This window comes from Stomoxys calcitrans, chromosome 2 (genome assembly GCF_963082655.1).
Source record: "Stomoxys calcitrans chromosome 2, idStoCalc2.1, whole genome shotgun sequence".
Classification (NCBI taxonomy): domain Eukaryota; kingdom Metazoa; phylum Arthropoda; class Insecta; order Diptera; family Muscidae; genus Stomoxys; species Stomoxys calcitrans.
Window position 1 is genome coordinate 223,890,412 of NC_081553.1, and position 25,349 is coordinate 223,915,760.

Here is a 25,349-nt window from a genome sequence, read left to right on the forward strand (position 1 = left end):
GATAAATTCCCATATACTAAATTTATGACACATTTATATATATTTTTTTTTCTAGTCTCTTTTGCCCCTGCCACCGGCTCCAAGTCAAAAGATGTCTAAGTCTTAAAGTGTGCTAAGCATTTTTATCTTAATTTCAAAATCTACACAATTTTAATTGCAGCTCCACGTAATGTGGGGAAAAAATTATAATTCATGTCAGTTTGAAGTTTTTTTTTAAGAAACTTAGTTGAATAACAAATTACTTACAAAAGTTCATAACAAATATTTATCGACATATGAAATGCCACACAATCAATGGTAAGGTTAGGACAGGTTGAGTGGGTTACCCACCAAAGTTGTGTTCACTCGGATGCCAGTCTGGCCCATTGTGGTATGCTAGAAAGGAAAGAAAAAGATAATGTGAGACCTCGGCCCCTAGTCCGATAAACAGATAAAAATAATTTTGAAAAACAACAACTTTGGTAGAAAAGACAACTAGGAAACTTGTTAATTTTCCTGCAACAACTTATTTTGAATCTCAACGACCTAAAGTACAACTACGAAACTTGTTAATTTTCCTGCAACAACTTATTTTGAATCTCAACGACCCAAAGTACAAATTTGTTGTTAAAAGGCACTCTTTGCAAGCCAACATATAACAACAACAACAATATATCCACAAGCAAGGTAAAAAACCATCTAACCAGCCAACGCATGTGCTTTGTTCGGGTGGTGGGGGTGTTTTTGTTTTCTTTGTTCGGCTGGCGCTGCTTTGTCTCGTTCGTTTTACTGCTGCCCTCGGGTTTTCCTCTTTCACTCTCTTCTATTACCCTTAAAGACAAATTTTAATAATTTTGGTATTGAAACTCGTAATCTCATGTTTTTTGCGTGTTTCAGTCTTGCACGCATCCTCTAGCCTACCGACATCATCTTCTTTTTGATGAAATAAATCAATAAGTACTGCTGCACAGTAATAAGTGTCTCAATGAATTAAAATTAAAAAAAAGGTAAAAACCACTCTAAAATTTTTTTTCTGAATATGAAATTCATGACGCCCATCCCCACGCAAGCACGGATGTACCTACGACGGGGCTTATAGCATCCCCCTTTAAAACCATCCTGTTCCTTCAACAAATCTTAGGAGACCTACCAGAGGTACGTTCGCAAGTTCACCCAGATAACAAAAGAAACGACTCCTCAGAAAAGAGAGCCGTCTACGTCCCTGTAGAGCCGGACATGCAAACAGCAAGTGCTCAATAGTTTCCTCTTCATCCTCATCGAGGCAACTGCTACAGAAGTCATTGTGCTATTGGGTTGCCCAAAAAGTAATTGCGGATTTTTCATATAGTCGGCGTTGACAAATTTTTTTCACAGCTTGTGACTCTGTAATTGCATTTTTTCTTCTGTCAGTTATCAGCTGTTACTTTTAGCATGCTTTAGAAAAAAAGTGTAAAAAAAGTATATTTGATTAAAGATCATTCTAAATTTTATTAAAAATGCATTTAGTTTCTTTTAAAAAATCCGCAATTACTTTTTGGGCAACCCAATATATTCCCATGCGCTCCGCCATGAGACCTATGATGCAGTTTTGACCCCTGTCAAGGTACTCAACGACCTTTTATCGAACGTCACCAACTCCCTCGTCCTCCGGCCATAGCCAAACGCCTTTGCAGTGCGGCAACCATCCACCGTGTCCCACTTCGCCACCGACGCCGTCCTGGCCATCCCCTCTACTGTGTTCAGTAGCTCGACAAATTGCACGTAAGCAAGACCGATGGCTAGTCCGCCTGGCGCAATCGAACCCCTCCTGGCGCACTCGCCCATCCTCTCATTCCCTGGAATGCCCTCATGCCCAGGAACCCATGTTAGCGTCACATCGTGGGCCCGCAGCCAATCCAGGGTCTCCAAACAATCGGTCACGCATTTCGACCTCACCATCCTCGACCTCACCATCCTCGACCTCACCATCCTCGACCTCACCATCCTCGACCTCACCATCCTCAACCTCACCATCCTCGACCTCACCATCCTCGACCTCACCATCCTCGACCTCACCATCCTCGACCTCACCATCCTTGACCTCACCATCCTCGACCTCACCATCCTCGACCTCACCATCCTCGACCTCACCATCCTTGTTCCTAAGGCTATACTGTCCACATAAATTCTGAGTTTGAGGGCGGTAAACCCCATAGTAGAATTTCTCTTGCGGCCTATACAATGTCACAGACCTCTGCCTGAAAGACCGAACACTCGTCCGTCAGTCTCAGAGACAAACTGGTATTGAGTGCATCAGAGTAGACGCCCAATCCAATCCCTGACTCCATCTTGGAGCTATCTGTGTAGATCGAGGTCTCATCCTCCTCAAGTACAGTATTCGCCCTCCAATCATTCCTCTCAGGAAATCGAATCGCGAATGCCCTCACTCCAGTCGGCATTGGTGCTAGATAGTCGGAGATCCTCCTCAGTCTACCCTCCACATCCATAACACCCAGAATCGAATTGTGGCCGCAAGCATCCTCCTTCAGCATGCTGAGCTCCCTCAGTCTAAGCGCGACCCTGGCGGCGCAGTTCCGAATATAGGCCTCAATGGGCGAATATCCAGCATCGCTAGGGGGCTTGCGGTGCGGCAGGTCTGAAATGGACTGGTAGCATTTCTTGACATTGAAGGTGCTTTCAATAATGTAAGACCGACGTCGTTCATGAAGGAGTTGGAGTTTCTAGGCATCAACTCTGCCGTAATAAAGTTTATTAATAACTTACTTACTAAAAGATGCATTACGGCAGGCTTAGGATATGTGGATCCACAAAGATGGGTCCGCAAAGGAACACCTCAAGGCGGGTTACTATCTCCTATACTTTAGAATATAGCCATAAACAATATATTATTGTCTCTGGAAGAAAAAAGCGTAAAAGTGTGCTGATGAAGTGGCAATTGCGGTAAGGGGAAAGTTTCCCAACACTCTAAGAGATAAACTTCAGGAAGCTCTACGTGCACCAGCGAAGTAGGCTACGGAAAGTGGTTTAGCTGTAAATCCGTGCAAGACAGAAAATATTTCTTTTTAGCAGGAGATATAAGTTGCCTACAGTGGAACCTGTCTCCTTGGGTGAAGAGAATTTCCATTTAGAGAAAGCGCAAATAACAGGAAATTGATCTTCAAATCCAACATTTTGGAAAGGGCAAGAAAGGCAACTCTTGCCCTATACACCTGCAAGAGAGCAATTGGCAAAATTTGGGGGTTTACACCGCGCGTCATGCATTGGGTATATACTGCTGTTGTCACACCTATAATGCTATATGGTGTTGTGGTCTGGTGGACGGCTCTTCAAAAGTCCACCTAGTGCTCAATACTTAACCGGATCCAAAGGATGGTTTGTTTCTGCAATCACAGTCACACTATCTGATGCACCAAATTTAATGGTACATCTTATGCCTCTGGACATTGTGGCTAGACAATTACTAAGACCACTGCCGTAAGGCTAATGGAGCATTCTCTTTGGTCATGTGGCGGCTACGGACACTGTATTATTCTTGATACAATGTCCGATCTTCCAGGCAGTGTGGATAAGACCCTAACTGAGCAGCTTTTCGATAAAAAGTTCTGTACCACTATTCCTGATAGAATCGATTGGAACTACGATATCCCTGCTGATAGAAGTTACATAGATTTCCATACGAATGTTTCCAAACTAGATGACCAGGGGGTTTTGGGGTGTACTCTAAACATCTAGAGCGGGACATACCGAAAAGGTTACCCGAGCACTGCAGTGTATATCAAGGGGAGATCCTTGCAATTAAGGAAGTGGTGGAATCGCTAAGATATAATGTCTTAACGACGATTGGCAAAAATATCTTCTCAGATAGCCATTAAATCCTTGGAGAACGTATTTTTGAACTCAAAAACAGCCCTCGACTGTCGCAGATCTCTCAACGAGTTGGCTGAACAGTTCAAAATTCAGCTGTCTTGGGTGCCGGGCCACAGAGATATCCCAGGGGATAGTGAAGCGGACGAGCTTGCGAGACTAGGAACTAATTTAGACATTCCAGGGAAACTGGAATCTGTGGGTATGCCTCTAGCGACATGTAAGCTAAGTTTTCAGGACCAGGCCCGAAGGACAACGAATGATAGATGGTCACAAAGAGAGGCTGTGAGCATTCCAAAACTATGTGGCCTACCGATTTGCTCTCAGCCATTGTATCCGTCATGAATGGGCGCTGTCTAATCAGAAAACATGCTGACAGACTGAAGGTTGCCAGTAACGATTTTTGCAGAAGCTGTGAGGACATCGAAGAAGAAGAGATGAGAATTTTATAAAAAATAAAAATTTAGAAAAAGAAAAAAATTTTTGTCAAAACTAAATTATAAAACAAAAATGCCAAGATTATTTTTTTTTAATTTATTAAATTTAAATGTTTCATGTCAAAAACATTGCAGTAAAATTTTGTTTCTACACATTTTTTTAAAATTATTGTCAAAATAAAAATAATTAATTTTTTAATAAAATTTATTTGAAAAAAAAAAATTAAAAAATGTTGTTTCTTTCAATCGAATATTGTCCTGCTGCAGACTGTAGGGTAATCTATTTGTATCACAAATAAAACAAGCAAAAGCACGCTTTTGCTTAAGTTCGGCCAGGCCGAATCTTATATACCCTCCACTATGGATCGGATTTGTCAGGTTCTTTGCCCTGCATCTCCTTATAGGCAAAAAAGGATAGTGGATAAGAATTGCTATGCTATTGGAGCTATATCAGGTTATACACCGCTTCGGACCGTACTAGGTTTGAATGTTGGAGACCATATCAGAAGTCATTGCTCAAAATTTCAGCCAAATTGGATATGACTTCCGTCCTCTAGAGTCTCATGAAATATAATCGGGAGATTTGCTTATATGGCAGCTATAATAGGTTGTGAACCAATTTGTGAACTATATTTGGCACAGCTCCTGGAAGTCACAACAAAACCCCTTTGTCAAATCGGATAAGAATTGCGCCCTCTATCGGCTCAAGAAATCAAGATCCGAGATCAGTTTATATGGCAGCTATATCAGGCTATGAACAGATTTAGACTATACTTGGCACAGTTGTTGGAAGTCGTAACAAAACACCTCATACAAACTTTCATCCAAATCGGTAAAAAATTGCGCCCTCTAGAGGCTAGAGAAATCAAGGTCCAAGATCGGTTTATATGGCAGTTATATCAAAACAAGGACCGATTCGAGCCATACATAACACAGTTGTTGCAAGTCAAAACATAATACTTCATGCAAAATTTCAGGAACATCCGATAAGATTTGCGCCCTCTATAGGCTCAAGAAGTCAAGATCCGAGATCGGTTTATGTGGCAGCTATATCAGGTTATGAACAGATTTAGACTATACTTGGCGCAGTTGTTAGAAGTCATAACAAAACACCTGATACAAAATTTCAGCCAAATCAAATAAAATCTGAGCCTCTAGAGGGCGCTCTAGAGGCTCAGGAAGTCAAGATCCGATATCAGTTTATATGGCAGCTATAACAAAACATGAACCAATTTGGACCATACTCAACACAGTTATGGCAAGTCAGTCTTTTTTCTATTTCCTGGGAAACTTTACAACTATTGCTTCAAAATCATATAATTGATAATTCTAAAAAAAACAACGTGAGTTTGCAATTGCTGTAACTTCCTTAGTTTTGCGAACTCCGAAATTCTGAGGACACCGTTGAATTCGCAAAGACGATTCCTTTCCGTAGAGGCGCAGCATAATACTGAAAAGTTTTTTATGAAAAACATCGCAAAAAACAAATCTATTTGGGCGTGAAAATTCAAAGTCGTCTTCAAGGCTTAAAACGCTGTAGCTTCTTAATTTTTTCGAATTTCGAAAACTTTCAAGCATTCCGCAATTTGAAATTCGAAAATGATTCGAAAAATTAACAGAATTACTTAAAATTTTACATTTTATTTTTTTTGAATTTTTTAGCAAAGGCTAACCCCTTATAAAAATTTTAAATTTTTGATGGGAAAAAATTTTTCGAGATGAGTATACAGTATTGAAGATTATGGCGAGAAATTCGGTTTAGTGCAACTCCTATGTTTTTCCTTTAAGAAACAAGCTCAAAATCGCATAATTGATATCAAAAAACGCAAAAAACATCAACGTGACTTTGAAATTGCTGTAACATTTTTGGTTTTGCGAACTTCAGAATTCTGAGGACACCGTTGGATTCGTGAAGAAAATTCCTTTCCGTAATGAACGAAGCCATAATCTTTTCAATTTCCTTGAAAACTGTAGAGTATTGCTTTAAAATCCTATAATTGATATCCGAAAATTAAAAAAAAGCAATGTAAGTTTGCATCTGCTGTAACTTCCTCAGTTTTGCGAACCTGACAATTTTTCACATACCGTAGCATTTGTGACAAAACTCCCTTTCCGTAAAGGTGCTACATGAAGCGATACTGTTAAGGTTGCTATGGAAAACATAGCAAAAACCAATTTATTTTGGGCGTACAAATTCAAAGTCGTTTCCAAGGCCTAAAACGCTGTAACTCCTTAATTTTTTCGAATTTTGAAAATTTTCAAACATTCCGCAATTCGAAATTCGATGACGATTCGTAAACCAAACAGAACTTCTAAATATTTCACATTTAATTTTTTTTTAATTTTTTTAGCAAAGGCTAACCCCTTATGAAAAATTTCAATTTTTGATTCGTAAAAAATTTTTGAGTTGAGTATACAGTATTGAAGATTATGGCAAAAAATTCGGTTAAGTGCAACTCCTAAGTTTTTTCTTCAAGAAACAAGCTGAAAATCGCATAATTGATATTAAAAAACGGCAAAAAATCAACGTGACTTTGAAATTGCTGTAAAATCCTTGGTTTTACAAATTTCAGAATTCTGAGGACACCCCTGGATTCGTGAAGAAAATCTCTTTCCGTAATGGTGCAGGACGAAGCCATATTCTTTTCAATTTCCTTGAAAACTTTAGAGCATTGCTTCGAAATCGCATAATTGATATCCAAAAAATTCTAAAAACCAACGGAAGCACTGACGATTATTCCAAAAATTCGGATTAGTTCAACTGCTCTGTTTTTCCTTTTTTCAAAAAACAAGCTACAAATGGTATAATCAATATCTGAAGAATGCAAAGTGAGTTTGAAATTGCTGTAACATCCTTAGTTTGCAATCTTCAAAATTTTGACACCATTGGTTTCGTGACGAAAATCCTTTTCCGTTGAGGTGCTGCATTCAGCAATACTGTTAAGATTTCTATTAAAAACAAAGCAAAAAAAGATTTTTTCGTGCGTAAAAATTCGAAGTCGTTTTCATGGCCTAAAACGCTGTAACTCCTTCAAATATTCGAATATCCAACATTTTTAAGCAGTTCGTTATTCGAAAAAGATTCGAAAATTAACAGAATTACTTAAAATGTCACATTTTTTAGCTTAGGCTAACCCCTTAAAAAAATATCAATTTTTGATGCGAAAAAAATTTTCGAGTTGAGTATACAGTATTGAAGATTATGGCAAAAAATTCGGTTAAGTGCAACTCCAAAGTTTTTTTGTCAAGAAACAAGCTGAAAAGCGCGTATCCAAAAAACGCGAACAATTAAGGTGAGATGACAACGTTGGATTCATGACGAAAATTCTCTTCCGTAGAGGTGGTGCATTCGAAAAGTCGACAGAATTTTTTTTGCATTTTTTTTTATGAAAATTTCTACTTTTTGATGCGAAACAAATTTTTCGAATTGAGTATACAGTATTGAAGACTATCGGAAAAAATTCGGTTTAGTGCAACTCCTAAGTTTTTTCTTCTATTCTATTGACTGTTAACTAACAAAATGTAAATATTAAAGAAACCCTCTGCATTTAGTCATTCGAATGAATTGTGAGATTAAAATTTTGAGCCGGTTTTTTGATACTTTAGTCTTTTGAATATTTAAAATGGATATGAATCAGAATAAAATTTCTTCGGTTGGTGGCTTTGAGAAAGTGACTTATTTTCACATTGGCTGTGATAAATGGCAGCAACTTGAAATGGAACAGAAGTAAAATATATGATTAAAATTGGTCAATATACATCAAACATACAGAAAATGTAAAAATTTCTATAAAAGAGAAAAAACTGAATTTTTCAAATTTTATAAAACTTGGACTAAATTTTTGTTCTTTGTTTCTATTACAGAACAAGTAAAAGCGTCATAAGTTTGGCCGGGCTGAAACTTATATACCTTCCACCATGGATCGCATTTGTCAACTTCTTTGCCCGATATCTCTTTATAGGCAAACAAAGGATAATGGCAAAGAAAAAAATACCGACCTGTTGGAGCCATATCAGTTTATGAACCGAATCGGAACATACTTGGTTTGGATGTTGGAGACCATAGTAGAAGTCATTGTGTAAATTTCAGCCAAATTGGATAAGAATTGCGCCCTCTATAGGGGCAAGAAATTTAATCAAGAGATCGGTTTAAACGGGAGCTATATCAGGTTATGTACCGTATTTTGTATGAGGCATTTAGTTATGTCTTCCAACAACTGTTCTATGTATGGTTCAAATCGATTCATACATGATATAGCTGCCATATAAACCGATTGCGGATTTTGATTTCTTGAGCCTCTAGAGGGCGCAATTGTTATCCGATTTGGCTGAAATTGTGAGTGAAAGCTTTCGTTTTCATTTCCCAAGTACGGTACATAACTTGATATAGCTCCCATTTAAACCGATCTCCCGATCAAACTTCTTGCACCTATAGAGGGCGCAATTCTTATCTAATTTGGCTGAAATTTTTAACAATTTTGCACCGATTCGGTTCATAACCTGATATGACTCCAATAGCGTGGCAATTTTTTCTATCCAATATTCTTTGTTTGCCAATAAGGACATATCCGGCAAAGAAGTTGACAAATGTGATCCATAGTGGAAGGTGTATAAGTTTCGGCCCGGCCTAAACTAATATACCTTTTACTTGATCTATTTGTAATAGAAACATAGAATCCTGCGGTCTGAGGCTGGACAATAATCGATTGTAAAAAATGTATAATAACAAAAATTTAGCCCAAGTTTCATAACATTTTCAAAATTGAGTTTCATTGAAATTTGAATATTTTCTACAGGTTTGATGTATATTGACCAATTTCAAATCGAAATATTTCACTTCTGCTCCACTTCAAGTTGCTGCCATTTATCACAGCCAATGTGAAAATAAGTCACTTTCTCAAAGCCACTAACCGAAGAAATTTAATTCTGATTCATATCGATTTGAAATATTCAAAAGACTAAAGTATCAAAAAACCGGCTTAAATTTAAATCTCACGCTTCTTTCTCTCGAATGACTAAATGCGGCGGGTTTCTGCAATATTTACATTTTGTTAGTTAACAGTCAATAGCCAAAAACTAGAAACCCATACTAAAACCTTAGTGGGCATATCTGAGTTTTATTTACTGACTAACTTGTCAGCATTCGAATTCAAGGCTCAGCAGCTAAGAAAATTCTGCTAACAGCGTGGTGACAGCTGTTTAACAAGCTTAGTTAGAAAAAGAAAAAAATATTACGACTCACTAAAAACAAAATAAAAACGTATTGCAAACAATGTTTGAACAAAACCGAGTTGTTGAAATCCAACAGAGAATGAGCCATGCTAACACATATGAGCTTATGTTTCTAGCAGGGTTGCCATTAGACTTTTCTAAAATTATATTTTTAAAACTTTTTTAGAAACAAATTTGGAAATTTCCTTTTCTTTTTCCTTTAACCTAATTATCTCATTTACGATAAACCGGTTTTTTTCATAGTAAAAATATAAAACAAACAGCGTTTTAGGCCTTAAAAAAGACTGATTTTTTACCACCAAAAAATTGGTTTTTGCAATGTTTTTTTCACAGAAAACTTTACAGTATTGCTTCGTCCAGCACCACTACGGAAAGGGATTTTTGTCACAAATCCAATGGTGTCTGAAAAATCGCAAAACTGAAGAAGTTACAGCAACTTCAAACTCACCTTGATTTTTTGAATTTTTTGGATATCAATTATGCGATTTTGAAGCAATACTCGTAAAGTTTTCAAAGATATAGAAGACAGAATTGCTTCATTCAGCACCATTACGGAAAGCGATTTTCTTCACGAATCCAACGGTGTGCTCAGAATGTTGAAGGAAATCCAATTTGACGTTTTTAGCATTTTCAGATATTGATTATGCAATTTTGAACTTGTTTTTTGAAGGAAAAACTTAGGAGTTACACTAAACCGAATTTTTTGCCATTATCTTCAATACTGTATACTCAACTCGAAAAATGTTTTTCCTTCAAAAATTGAAAATTTTCATAAGGGGTTAGCCTTTCCTAAAAAATTGCAAAAAAAATAAAATGTGAAATTCCCAGTAATTCTGTTCACCTTACGAATCGTCTTCGAATTTCAAACCGCGGTATGCTTAAAATTTTTCGAAATTCGAAAAAATGAAGGAGTTAAAGCGTTATTGGCCTTGAAAACGACTTTGAATTTTTACGCCAAAAATAAATTGGTTTTTGCTATGTTTTCCATAGCAACCTTAACAGTATCGCTTAATGTAGCACCTCTACGGAAAGGGATTTTTGTCACGAATCCAACGGTGTCCTCAGAATTGTGAAGTTCGCAAAACTGAGGAAGTTACAGCAGCTGCAAACTCACGTTGGTTTTTTTGAATTTTTGGATATCAATTATGCGATTTTGAAGCAATACTCGTAAAGTTTTCAAGGAAATAGAAAAGAGTATTGCTTCATCCAGCACCATTACGGAAAGAGATCTTCTTCACGAATCCAACGGTGTGCTCAGAATTTCGAAGTTCGCAAAACTAAGGATGTTATATCAATTTCAAACTCACGTTGATTTTTTTTGCATTTTTCGGACATTGATTATGCGATTTTGAGCTTGTTTCTTGAAGGAAAAACATAGGAGTTGCACTAAACCGAATTTTTTGCCATAATTTTCAATACTGTATACTCAACTCGAAAAATTTTTTCGCATCAAAAATTGAAAATTTTCATAAGGGGTTAGCCTTTCCTAAAAAATTGCAAAAAAAATAAAATGTGAAATTTCCAGTAATTCTGTTCACCTTACGAATCGTCTTCGAATTTTAAACCGCGGTATGCTTAAAATTTTTCGAAATTCGAAAAAATGAAGGAGTTACAGCGTTGTTGGACTTGAAAACGACTTTGAATTTTTACGCCAAAAATAAATTGGTTTTTGCTATGTTTTCCATAGCAACCTTAACAGTATCGCTTAATGTAGCACCTCTACGGAAAGGGATTTTTATCACGAATCCAACGGTGCCTGATAAATTGTCAGGTTCGCAGAACTGAGGAAGTTACAGCAGCTGCAAACTAACGTTGTTTTTTTTTTGAATTTTTGGATATCAATTATGCGATTTTGAAGCAATACTCGTAAAGTTTTCAAGAAAATAGAAAAGAGTATTGCTTCATCCAGCACCATTACGGAAAGAGATCTTCTTCACGAATCCAACGGTGTGCTCAGAATTTCGAAGTTCGCAAAACTAAGGATGTTATATCAATTTCAAACTCACGTTGATTTTTTTGCATTTTTCGGACATTGATTATGCAATTTTGAGCTTGTTTCTTGAAGGACAAACTTAGGAGTTGCACTAAATCGAATTTTTTGCCATAATCTTCAATACTGTATACTCAACTCGAAAAATTTTTTCGCATCAAAAATTGAAAATTTTCATAAGGGGTTAGCCTTTGCTAAAAAAATGCAAAAAAATAAAATGTGAAATTCCAAGTAATTCGGTTCACTTTACGAATCGTCTTCGAATTTCGAACTGCGGAATGCTTAAAAATTTTCGAAATTCGAAAAAATGAATTAGTTAAAGCGTTATTGGCCTTGAAAACGACTTTGAATTTTTACGCCAAAAATAAATTGGTTTTTGCTATGTTTTCCATAGCAACCTTAACAGTATCGCTTAATGTAGCACCTCTACGGAAAGGGATTTTTGTCACGAATCCAACGGTGCCTGATAAATTGTCAGGTTCGCAGAACTGAGGAAGTTACAGCAGCTGCAAACTAACGTTGTTTTTTTTTTGAATTTTTGGATATCAATTATGCGATTTTGAAGCAATACTTATAAAGATTTCAAGGAAATAGAAAAGAGTATTGCTTCATTCAGCACCTCTACGGAAAGGAATTTTCTTCACGAATCCAACGGTGTCCACAGAATTGTGAAGTTCGCAAAACTAAAGGTGTTTTAGCAACTTCAAATTCACCTTGATTTTTTAGCATTTTTAGATATTGATTATGCAATTTTGAGCTTGTTTCTTGAAGGACAAACTTAGGAGTTGCACTAAATCGAATTTTTTGCCATAATCTTCAATACTGTATACTCAACTCGAAAAATTTTTTCGCATCAAAAATTGAAAATTTTCATAAGGGGTTAGCCTTTGCTAAAAAAATGCAAAAAAATAAAATGTGAAATTCCAAGTAATTCGGTTCACTTTACGAATCGCCTTCGAATTTCGAACTGCGGAATGCTTAAAAATTTTTGAAATTCGAAAAAATGAAGGAGTTACAGCGTTGTTGGCCTTGAAAACGACTTTGAATTTTTACGCCCAAAATGAATTGGTTTTTGCTATGTTTTCCATGGCAACCTAAACAGTATTGCTTAATGTAGCACCTCTACGGAAAGGGATTTTTGTCACGAATCCAACGGTGCCTGATAAATTGTCAGGTTCGCAGAACTGAGGAAGTTACAGCAGCTGCAAACTAACGTTGTTTTTTTTTTGAATTTTATGATATCAATTATGCGATTTTGAAGCAATACTTGTAAAGATTTCCTCTACGGAAAGGAATTTTCTTCACGAATCAACGGTGTCCTCAGAATTGTGAAGTTCGCAAAACTAAAGGTGTTTTAGCAACTTCAAATTCACCTTAATTTTTTAGCATTCTCAGATATTGATTATGCAATTTTGAACTTGTTTCTTGAAGGGCAAACTTAGGAGTTGAACTAAACCGAATTTTTTGCCATAATCTTCAATACTGTATACTCAACTCTAAAAATTTTTTCGCATCAAAAATTTAAAATTTTCCTAAAAAATCCAAAAAAAAAATAAAATGTGAAATTCCAAGTAATTCTGTTCACTTTACGAATCATCTTCGAATTTCGAACTGCGGAATGCTTAAAAATTTTCGAAATTCGAAAAAATGAAGGAGTTACAGCGTTGTTGGCCTTGAAAACGACTTTGGATTTTTACGCCAAAAATAAATTGGTTTTTGCTATGTTTTCCATAGCAACCTTAACAGTATCGCTTAATGTAGCACCTCTACGGAAAGGGATTTTTGTCACGAATCTAACGGTGCCTGAAAAATTGTCAGGTTCGCAGAACTGAGGAAGTTACAGCAGCTGCAAACTCACGTTGGTTTTTTTTTTTGAATTTTTCGATATCAATTATGCGATTTTGAAGCAATACTTGTAAAGATTTCAAAGAAATAGAAAAGAGTATTGCTTCATTCAGAACCTCTACGGAAAGGAATTTTCTTCACGAATCCAACGGTGTCCTCAGAATTGTGAAGTTCGCAAAACTAAAGGTGTTTTAGCAACTTCAAATTCACCTTGATTTTTTAGCATTTTCAGATATTGATTATGGGATTTTGAGCTTGTTTCTTGAAGGAAAAACATAGGATTTGCACTAAACCGAATTTATTGCCATAATCTTCAGTACTTTATACTCAACTCGAAAAATGTTTTCCCTTCAAAAATTGAAAGTTTTCATAAGGGGTTAGCCTTTGCTAAAAAAAATGGAAAAAAATAAAATGTGAAATTCCAAGTGATTCGGTTCACTTTACGAATCGTCTTCGAATTTCGAACTGCGGAATGCTTAAAAATTTTCGAAATTCAAAAAAATGAAGGAGTTAAAGCGTTATTGGCCTTGAAAACGACTTTGAATTTTTACGCCAAAAATAAATTGGTTTTTGCTATGTTTTCCATGGCAACCTGAACAGTATCGCTTAATGTAGCACCTCTACGGAAAGGAATTTTCTTCACGAATCCAACGGTGTCCTCAGAATTGTGAAGTTCGCAAAACTAAAGGTGTTTTAGCAACTTCAAATTCACCTTGATTTTTTAGCATTTTCAGATATTGATTATGCAATTTTGAGCTTGTTTCTTGAAGGACAAACTTAGGAGTTGCACTAAATCGAATTTTTTGCCATAATCTTCAATACTGTATACTCAACTCGAAAAATTTTTTCGCATCAAAAATTGAAAATTTTCATAAGGGGTTAGCCTTTGCTAAAAAAATGCAAAAAAATAAAATGTGAAATTCCAAGTAATTCGGTTCACTTTACGAATCGTCTTCGAATTTCGAACTGCGGAATGCTTAAAAATTTTCGAAATTCGAAAAAATGAATTAGTTAAAGCGTTATTGGCCTTGAAAACGACTTTGAATTTTTACGCCAAAAATAAATTGGTTTTTGCTATGTTTTCCATAGCAACCTAAACAGTATTGATTCATTCAGCACCTCTACGGAAAAGAATTTTCTTCACGAATCCAACGGTGTCCTCAGAATTGTGAAGTTCGCAAAACTGAGGAAGTTACAGCAGCTGCAAACTCACGTTGGTTTTTTTGAATTTTTGGATATCAATTATGCGATTTTGAAGCAATACTCGTAAAGTTTTCAAGAAAATAGAAAAGAGTATTGCTTCATCCAGCACCATTACGGAAAGAGATCTTCTTCACGAATCCAACGGTGTGCTCAGAATTTCGAAGTTCGCAAAACTAAGGATGTTATATCAATTTCAAACTCACGTTGATTTTTTTGCATTTTTCGGACATTGATTATGCGATTTTGAGCTTGTTTCTTGAAGGAAAAACATAGGAGTTGCACTAAACCGAATTTTTTGCCATAATTTTCAATACTGTATACTCAACTCGAAAAATTTTTTCGCATCAAAAATTGAAAATTTTCATAAGGGGTTAGCCTTTCCTAAAAAAATGCAAAAAAAAATGAAATGTGAAATTTCAAATAGTTCTGTTTAGTTTGCGAATCGTCTTCGAAATTCAAATTGCGGAATGCTTAAAATTTTTCGAAATTCGAAAAAATGAAGGAGTTACAGCGTTATTGGCCTTGAAAACGTCTTTGAATTTTTACGCTCAAAAAACGTTGGTTTTTGCAGTGTTTTTCATAGAAAACTTTCTAGTATTGGTTTATGCAGTACCTCTACGGAAAGGGAATTTTTGGATATCAATTATGCGATTTTGAAGCAAAACTCGTAAAGTTTTCAAGGAAATGGAAGAGAGTATTGCTTTATCTACCACCATTACGGAAAGGAATTTTCTTCACGAATCCAACGGTGTCCTCAGAATTGTGAAGTTCGCAAAACTAAAGGTGTTTCAGCAACTTCAAATTCACCTTGATTTTTTAGCATTTTCAGATATTGATTATGCGATTTTGAGCTTGTTTCTTGAAGGACAAACTTAGGAGTTGCACTTAACTGAATTTATTGCCATAATCTTCAATACTGTATACTCAACTCGAAAAATTTTTTCGCATCAAAAATTGAAAATTTTCTAGCCTTATTACCAAACTTTTATTGATTTCAATACCAAACTGGTATTGATTTCAATACCAGTTTGGTATTGGTTTTAGTACCAAACCGGTATTGGTTTTATACCAAATCGTTATTGAAAATTCCACCCCCTAATGAACCAAAATAAAAAGCCATTGAGAATGTGTTATTTTTTTGCTTTATTTAAGTTAACATTTATAATTAAATAATTACAAAAAATAATATTACACCTTAAACAACTTGAATTCTTTGTATTCGGCAATTGATTCCATAACCCATTGATTACCAGAAGTTGTTTTCATATGAATACACCAACATAGCATCCTTTACCACACAAGAGGCTTTATCATGTTTGTTTTTACTATTTCCGTTAGTTCTTAATAGCCTCCTTCGACTGGTATCAAATTGATACCAAATGGTATTAAAAATATTTGCCAAAACGTGCCAGACGATATTGGCAAAGTACAATCCTTTTTCTATCAGTTTAGCGTATAACCACCGCTGAAAATTTTTTCAGTTGTTCCCGCCTGGATTTTAACCCCGGCTTCCAGCACCATAGGCGGATACGCTAACCTCTTTGCTACAATTTTGTCATGAGATCAATTATTCTTTCTGGCCGCCTCTGTAGATAAAAAAAGATTTTAGAGATTTTTTAAATATTTTCAAATACTTTTAATTTTTTTAAATTTAAAATTTTTTTTATACTTGGCAACACTGTTAAACTGTTGCTGTTGCGCGATATCTTCAATTGCCAACGCTGCTTTGTTGTTGGCACACTGAACGCACCAACGGCCCACAACGACTGCGATGGGGGGTTTTTCGAAATATTGATTTCATGGCAGCGCTAGGCTGGTCGCTCTCAAGTCCATAGAAGTTGAATCAGTTGAAGGCGGAAAACTGATATAGGAGCACGCAAGGGACACATTGATCCTCCTATATGCAGCACCAAGAGAAAACAAAACAACGAATTCAAATTTTATAAGACAATAAAAATTTCTTTAGAAACAACAAAAAATCTTGGTTTATCGTGAGAATATGGCTTTAACAAAATTAACATTGTTTTTGTTCTTCATGGTGGCGGTGACTTTGTTTAGCAGTGCATTAACCCGCAAAGCCAACCAAGAAAAGGTGACTAAAAAAACTGAATTAATTTAAAGTCTGCCATGGGTTATTCCCAAGGTTTGAAAGTTGGAGAGTCTGCTATGCATGGGATATGAATTTCCTGAAATCGTTTTAAGATCAGACCATAAAAAAATAAAAAAATAATGTGTTAATTGAAAAAACCTTTAAAAGTTGTGCAATATTTTTTTTTTTTAAACTTGTGTTCCTCCATAAAAATGTTGTGTTCCTCTATAAGGTGTTTCATAAAAATGTTTGCATAACTATAAAAATTCTAAAACACGTACAAATAATGAGATATATTGGAGAAGTTTTTATTTAACCCTATATGGGGCAATTTGTGAGTTTAAGAGTTGTATTATAGGAAGTTCTTTAGTGAATAACAGTGTCTTGGTTATGGGTGCAGTCCGATTCAAGTTTAAGCTTTTTATAGCCGAGTCCGAAATTGGAGAGAAGTTTTACATGGCATAGTACCTCACAAATGTTGCCAGCATTAGAAGCGGAAAACCATCGCTGAAAATTTTTTCTGATGGTCTCGCCAGGATTCGAACCCAGGCGTTCAGCGTCATAGGCGGACATGCTAACCTCTGCGCTACGGTGGCCTCTGGTTATTACAAATTGAAAAAAAAAATAAGAGACCATTTGTGAAAAACTTATTCGGTTTTCGGCTATAGCAAAAGGTGGGCCCACGGTAACCGATCTCCGTATGGTTCATAATATCCCAAGAACTTTCTAAACAGCAGCAGCGGGAATATTTTTCTCATATCAAAGTATAGTTCTGTTCGCATATTTTACCAGTAAAAATATGTAGGAGAGTAAGAGCAGTCGTTACTCTCTTTTGCAAATTATTTGAATAAAACAGCTGATTTTCACAAAACAGCTGTTCAATGCTGCAAATTTCTGCTGAAAAAAAACTCCAGTCAGGGATGGAAAATAAAAAAAATTTAAATGGTACTGAAAAGGTAATTTTTGAGCCGAAAAAGTACGGCTCCTGTTCGTCCTGCAGGCAAAGTTATGTTTGATTACTCAATTTCCTCAGCTGGAGAAATCAACCAAAGTATAGGTCTCTTCGTGTATTTTTCCAGTAAAAATTTGCAGGAGAGTAAGGCAGCATTACTCTCTTTTACAATGTATTTGAATCAAACAGCTGGTTTTCATAAAACAGCTGGACAATTCTGAAAATTTCTGCACGGGAAAAATCCCCTGATCAGGGATGGATAATATAAAAATTTAAATGATACTAAAAAGGTAGTTTTTGAACCGAACAAGTACGAATCCTGTTAGTCCTGTAAGCAGAGTTTTGTTCGATTTCTTCAGCTGCAGAAATCAATCAAGGCAAACCAGAACAGTTCTGGCTCAATTACACGCAGAGTTCCTTGATCTGAATATTCAACAAAACGAAACAGACGAAAGATTGAACACTACACACTGCACAACAACAAAAACTGCCTGCACGACTTAAAAAAAAATAATAATTGCGACCTCTAAGGGATCAAGAATCGAATGTTCATAAGCAAATTTGCTAAGACTAGGTAGTAAATTTGGGAGATCAATTAATTTGGGAGTTATACCTGAATATGCACAGCTGATTTGAACCGGCAACCCTATGTTAAACTCACAACATTTGGTGCAGTCTTGGAGTACATCAAGAACCCCAATAGCTACATTTTTCTACATCTTTGAAAGCAAAAATTTTGCTGGGATTAATTGGTTCCCTATTAATCGGTACGGCATTCCTAGTTATTATCGTAGTCAAACGCCTAACAGGCATATTCAAGGCATAAACCCCAGTTATCGGTGTTTAAACGTTATCCCAGGTTACCTCATATCCAGGTTGAGTTCAAAAGCAATCATGGAATTTGCACCAATTATAACTTTATCATAACAATGTCGGCTAGTGTAAACTAGTGTAAAAAATTTACTGATCTATTGGCGATAGTCAACTTCAAAACAACCTTTCCTTTGACTGCTGCGGGCTCCCCAGTGGCCGTACGAAATCTGACTCCATTAAACGGAGATATTCTTCCCTGACCTAAAGCACAGTATGCACCTCTGGCGAAATTTTCGTTACCATAAGAAATGCATTGACATATCCTGAACCATGGCAAAACAATTAAAGGTGGTCTCATTTGTACAACAACCACAAATCATTTGGTGCAATGCGCCATCTGATTGACGTTTTGTGTGCGTGTGTATATACATGTGCGTACGTGAGCAGAGAATATGAGAGAAAGAAGATAACAAAAAAAAGAATGCAAACAAAAATCTGTCATCTTAATACCGTTAAACCTGGCCGGCTGTTCGCGTGAGACCGTATTTTTAATACCGCCTTAATCCTGATCAACATTTTCGTTACCGGTACCGTTACCAAAAATTTGGCTTGCAGGCACGCAGCTCAAATAAAATTTTCTTTGCGTAACAGGGTGACATAAAAAATAAAACGATAAATTACAGCACATATGTACTTTATTAGCCAAAAGGGATTGAAATATTTTTTTTTAACAATAATTAAGCGACTTTCTAAAAACCATTAAGAATCATAAGTTATAACAATTGAATTTTTTCATACCCTGTAGGATATGTCCCGTGACAGGTAACTAATTCTCCAGTTTAGGACCGATACATTTGGGACAATTGACATTGACACATTTCCCGTTGGATTGATATAGCTTTAATAGCATGGCAATTTTTATCCGTTATCCTTTGCGTGCCTATAACCGGGTAAAGAACTCTACAAATGCGATCCATAATGGGGGGTATATAAGATTCGGCCCGGCCGAACTTTGCACGCTTTTACATGTTTTTTTTTTTTATTTAATTTTCACTTTTTTTCTAATTTTCAGCTAAAAGTATTGGTGCTCTATGAGTCTTTGTGTCCGGATAGTGTTCGTTTTATGCAACGTCAACTGGGGCCCAATTATAATGACTTAAAGGATTACATTGATATATCCCTGGTGCCATTTGGCAAGTCCTATGTGAGTTTGCTTCGATTGAATTAAACAACTCAAGAATTTAAAATTTTATTTCTTTCCATTTCAGTCCGAGAATAATGGTGCTCAATTCTATTGCCAACATGGACCCAAAGAATGCCTGGGAAATCGTCAACAATCATGCATACTACAACAGACCAATGATCAAGAACAGCAAGTGGAGTTTGCCGTGTGTCAAATGACAATTTCCAATAAATCCAGAGGAATTGATGATGTAAGTTTGCGAGCTTTCGATTTGAGGTCCTAAAAGTTTTATACATTTACTTACACAACATATGCTCAGTATGGTGGATCAATTTTGTAATCGACAAAGCGGTTATCAAATCGGAGTATTCAATGATTCCTAAGAATATTTGACCAAGAAACCAAGGGCCCAAAAACAAAACGGAGCTTCCGGTTTTTAACGGGAAGTCCATTAGCCGGTTGGATACTTTATGTGGGGGCTCTCTTTATTCAAATCTGAACCGATTTTCACAAAATTTAGGCTTTTACATGGGTAATAGCCAATATATATTCATTTACAGGTAGTGGCAGTTACCCAACAACAAAATATTGAATGCACTATCTGTCAAAATAAGTGGTTAGTACAACTCTGATTTTGTGTATGTTACTAGTTCGCGCAATTTTTCGTTGTTTTGTGTGTGTTATGGTTCTCAACTAAAATACACGCACACAACCAATACTCATTGACAGATAGTGCGTTTCGCAAGAAAAAATTGTACTCAGCTGTTTACGATACACTACTTAGTAATTATGTCATGGTAATAGCCCATTCATAGCATTTTCCTTAAATGCCGGTTCGTAGTTTTACGAAATTACGAAAATTGCGCTTAAGGGCAGTATGTACCTCTGGCGAAAAATTTCGTTTTCATTAGAAATGCATTGACATATCCTAAGCTAGCAGGTACGCAGCTCAAATGAAATTTTCTTTGCGTAACAGGGTGACATAATAGGCATTGGATATTTTTGCTTGCAAATGAGCACCTCAAACGAAACTTTCGGTTTCAGCAGCCAAGATATTTATATCTTCACTGGAAAATAGTTATGTAGACTACAATACGAGATGGCGACAAACATCGATTCATAATTTTGACCGATTTTTAATCATTTTTGGCTAACAAAGTACACTGATAGAAAAATGGCGGTACTTTGCCAATACCGCCTGGTATTATTTTGTTCGCGTCATTGGCAAAGGTTTTTAATACCATTTGGTATCAATTCAATACCAGACAAAGTAGACTATTAAGAATTGACAGCGTCATATTTGTATTCTTGTCATCGCTCCAGAAATGTTGTTAAGTTTTGTACTTAAAATAATTATTGACAAAATATTTGTTAAACAAATAAATAAAAAGTTTTAATACATGCGTAAAAACCTGTTCAAATTTTCGAAAGCAGTGAAAATGGAAATTGTACAAATTCTAAGGACATTCTACTTGAAAAACATGATAGTCTCTTGTGTGGAAAACCATGCTGTGTTACCAAAACCAAGGGGGCAGCCGATTTGGTTGCGTGCTTCGATTACCAGTGTAGAGGTAGTGGGTTCCATTCCCGCCAGAAACCTTGGTCTGTCGCTACTGTGATATCACAATGGACTTAAAATTGTCTAAGTGAGTCTGTAAAGGACTGCCACTCTTACCTAACCGAACCTAAACCTACTAAAACCAATAACTGGTACTAAAACCAATAACAGATTGGTATTAAAACCAATAGCAGTTCGGTAATAAGTCAAGCACCAAACGGTACTAATCATTTTATGTTTCATTTATACCATCCGGTTTTATTTTTGAACTATACGGTATTATTTTTGTACCATATGGTGTTGCTTTACTATCAATACCGTATGATATTGAAATGAGCACGTTTGGTATCAACTGGGTGTACTTATGTACTAAAATTGGTCGTTTTTGTTTTTAAATTACTCTATTTTATTTTGCATGAAACATCAAAATGTAAATTTTTATTTGTATTTGCAAGCGAAAATTCCTAAATGCCTATTATGTTACCTTGTAACGCAAAAAATTTTTCATTTGAACTGCGTACGTGCTAGGATATGTCAATGCATTTCTTATGAAAACGAAATTTTCGCTAAAAGTGCATACTGCCCTTAAGATATGTCAATGCATTTCTTATAGCAAAACTTCGTTACAGAGTTCAGCTGAATATGCACCTCTATCGAAATTTTCGGTTGCAGCCAAGACATTTATGTCGCCAATGAGAAATAGATGTCAAGAATACAAGATGGCGACAAACATCGATTTACAATTTTGGCAGAATTTGAATCGTTTCTGGCTTCTCAAGTACATATGTGCTGTTATTAATCGTTTTTATTTGCAAGTAACTTTCATGTTGCATGGAGCTAAATACTAAAAAAAAATTAATTTTCATTCGTAGTTCCAAGAAAAAATTCATCAATGCCTATCATGTCACCCTGTTACGCAAAGAAAATTTCGTTTGAGCTGCGTACCAGCAAGCGAAATTTTGGGTAACGGTACCGGTAACGAAAATTTCGTTTAGAATATGTCAGTGCATTTCTTATGGTAACGAAGATTTTGCCAGAGGTGCATACTGCGCTATATGTGGAAAATTTCATGATGATTGGATAATAAATGCGACCTACACCTTGATTACAAAAAAAAAGAAACAGGCGGACAAACGATATGGAAAGAAAACACGGACAGACGGACATATTCAAGGGGTCTTCAGACGTTTCGTCTTGGCCTAGAAGATAAATTAGTTATAGGCTGGAAGCTCGATTTTGATTTTAGACCTATGGTTTCTTGGACAAATTTTCTTAGAATTGTTGTAGATTTCGAATTTGATAATCGCTTGTAGAGTCTCTTTGGCCACATCTATTGACTTTCCCCATTTGTTTTTTATTTTTTATGTCTTTTTTTTGTTGATTTTAGGATCTTGCTTTCTCATTAAGGTTTTCTCTTTGCCCTTTTGTTTTAGTGCGCCAGATCATCCGGTCTATCCAATGACATCGATACATGCATGACCAGTGAGTTAGGTACTCTGCTGCAACTGGAAGCGGAACAAATTACGCACTCGTATGCACCAACATTTGTGCCCACCATAGTTTATGATGGTGTAAGTTTTTCCCAAAATGCATGCGACCACCATAAAGAGTGGAATTGAGTGGCCTCCTATCTCTCTCGCTCTCTCCTTATAAGCTCAAAACAAGACCACTTTTATTTTTTGAAAATAAAAATAATTTCGATGTTCCATTACAGGTTTTCGATCAACAACTGCAGGACAACTCATTGCGTAATTTCCGTGGTACTGTTTGTTATTTGTTGCAAAAACGAGGTGATATTTCCTTACACTCTGATGTCTGTCAGTAATGGCTTGAATGGCAAGGAGGGAATACATGGGGAGAAATAAGTACCGTCGAATGCTCATGAAACAACTTTAACGTAAGACTATGTAAACAACAACCCAACGATCAAAATCTTTGCTTTGGCGCAAATTAAAAGAATAAAAAAAAAATTACGAGTATTAATTTTTTTGATAAATAAAACAGAAATGAAAACCGAAAAATGTGGGTCAATATGTATGCAGTTTCCATATGGAGTTTTTTTTTTCTTCACTTTTTCTGTGTCACACGCAAAATTGTGATGTAGAGGCCATTGACAGTTGATTTATGGATCTTGTTCGTTGCAATTTGCTGCATTTTGGGTTTTTGTTTTGTAGAAGAGTAAAGCTGGGTGCTTGAAATTTTTCACAAATATTTCTTATTAGTGCAGGTCGGTTGGGATTGTAAATGGGTTATATCGGTACAAGTTTTGGTATAACTGCCATATGAACCGGTATGGGCTCGTTACTTCTTGAGCCTCTAGAGGGCGCAATTCTTATGCGATTTGGCTGAAATTTTGCACCAAATGTTTTATTTTGACTTCCAACAACTCGTGTCAAGTATGGTCCAATCGGTATTTTTACCTCCAACAACTCTGGATGGTCCAAATCATTTAATAACCTGATATAGCTCCCACATAAACCGATCGCGTATTTTGACTTCTTGAGCCGCTAGATGGCGCAATTATTGTCAGAGGGCGCTGAAATTTTGCATGAAGTATTTTGTTTTGACCATAAATAACTATGTCAAGCATGATCCAAATTGATTCATAACCTGATATAGCTCCCATATAAACTGATTTTGGATCGTGACTTCTTGAGCCGATAGAGGGCGCAATTTTTATCCGATTTAGCAGAAATTTAGCATGAAGTGTTTTGTTTTGACCATCAACAACTGTGCCAAGTATGATCCAAATCGGTTCATAAGCTGAAATAGCTCCCATATAAACCGATTTTGGATCTTGATTTTTGGGCTGATAGAGGGCGCAATTATCATTCGATTTGGTTGAAATTTTGCATGAAGTGCTTTGGTTTGACCATAAACAACTGTGCAAATCGGTTCATAAGCCGATATAGCTTCCATATTAACCGATTTCGGATCTTGATTCGGATTGACCGATTTGGCGGAAATTTTGCACAAAGGGTTTTGTGCCCAGTATGATCCAAACCTGATATACCTCCAATATAATCCGATCTCGGATTTTGACTTCGTGAGCTTCTATACGGCGAAATTCTTATCCGATTTGGTTGAAATTTTGCACAACGACTTCTTGTATTTATATACGCGTTCGATATGGCCTGAATCAGTCTATAACCTGATATAGCTCCCGTATAAACAGATCTTCCAATTTTATTTCTTGAGCCACTAAGGGTGCAATTCTTATCCGATTTGGATGAAATTTTGCACAAATTTCACTTTGGTCTCCAACAGTCAAACCGAGTATGGCCCCACTCGGTTCATGACTTGGTATAGCTGAAATAGCATAGCAATTCTTACCCATTATCCTTTGTTTGTCTATAAAGAAATATCGGCCAAAGAACTTGATAATTGCGATCCATGGTGGAGGGTATCTAAGGTTTGGCCCGGACGAACTCATGGCACGTATACATTGCAATTTTTATGATTTGGATTTAACTAAATCCAAAAACAAATCCTAACCGTTTACGTTGCGTTTTTGGGGGTTTTGAACGACTTACGCAAGCGTACAAGCGTATATATGAATGTACATATCACACACAACCATACACAGTTATTGTTGTACAGTTGCATATTTTGGTACTTTTATCGATTATTCAGCCGTGATATCGGGTTTATTTGGGATTTAAAAATAAATCCTGCAAAATGGGATTTATTTTTGTATTGTGAAACCTAAAAAAAACCAAAGGGTTTATCACTTAAATCTCGAAAAGGCCATAAATCCGGATTTAGTGATCAATGTAAAACCTCGTTTACACTGCTCTTTAAATCCGGATTTAATGGCTCGATCATCTGTTTTCCCTTTATAAAATCAGCTGACGCGAACACTAAATCCGCATTTAATGAACAGTGTAAACATGGTTTCTTTCTAAGACTATTGCTCAATTTATTTCCGATTTGGCTGAAATTTACTCCAGGTAGGTTTATATGACAGCTATATGAGGTTATGAACCGATTTCAACCATACTCCGGACAGCTGTTGGAAGTCATTGGAAGTCATAATAAAACACCTCATGCAAAATTTCAGCCAAATCGGATAAGAATTGTGCCATCTAGTGGCTCAAGAAGTCAAGATCCATGATCGTTTTATATGACAGCTATATTAAAACATATACCGATATAGTCCGTCCGTCTGTCTGTCGAAAGCACGCTAATTTCCCAAGGAGTAAAG

At 36.2% G+C, this 25,349-nt stretch overlaps 2 protein-coding genes across 2 annotated transcripts in view; one reads left to right on the plus strand and one right to left on the minus strand.

Annotated features, from left to right (window-relative positions):
• Window positions 1–15,966: 15,966 nt before the first annotated feature.
• Window positions 15,967–25,349, minus strand: part of LOC106091078 (uncharacterized) — a 37,831-nt gene continuing 28,448 nt past the window's right edge. Inside the window, exons 3-4 of the transcript XR_009396881.1 lie at window positions 16,220–16,447; window positions 15,967–16,136 (exon numbers count right to left, since the gene is read on the minus strand). The gene's annotated coding sequence lies outside the window, so the exon portion shown is untranslated. The remainder of the gene's footprint in view (window positions 16,137–16,219; window positions 16,448–25,349) is intronic.
• LOC106090687 (GILT-like protein 1) lies at window positions 16,409–23,178 on the plus strand. The gene is made up of 5 exons (XM_013256970.2): window positions 16,409–16,642; window positions 19,477–19,608; window positions 19,673–19,837; window positions 22,579–22,716; window positions 22,860–23,178. Exons 1-5 carry the CDS (start codon window positions 16,550–16,552, stop codon window positions 22,968–22,970), a joined length of 639 nt encoding a protein of 212 aa, XP_013112424.2. The 5' UTR covers window positions 16,409–16,549; the 3' UTR covers window positions 22,971–23,178.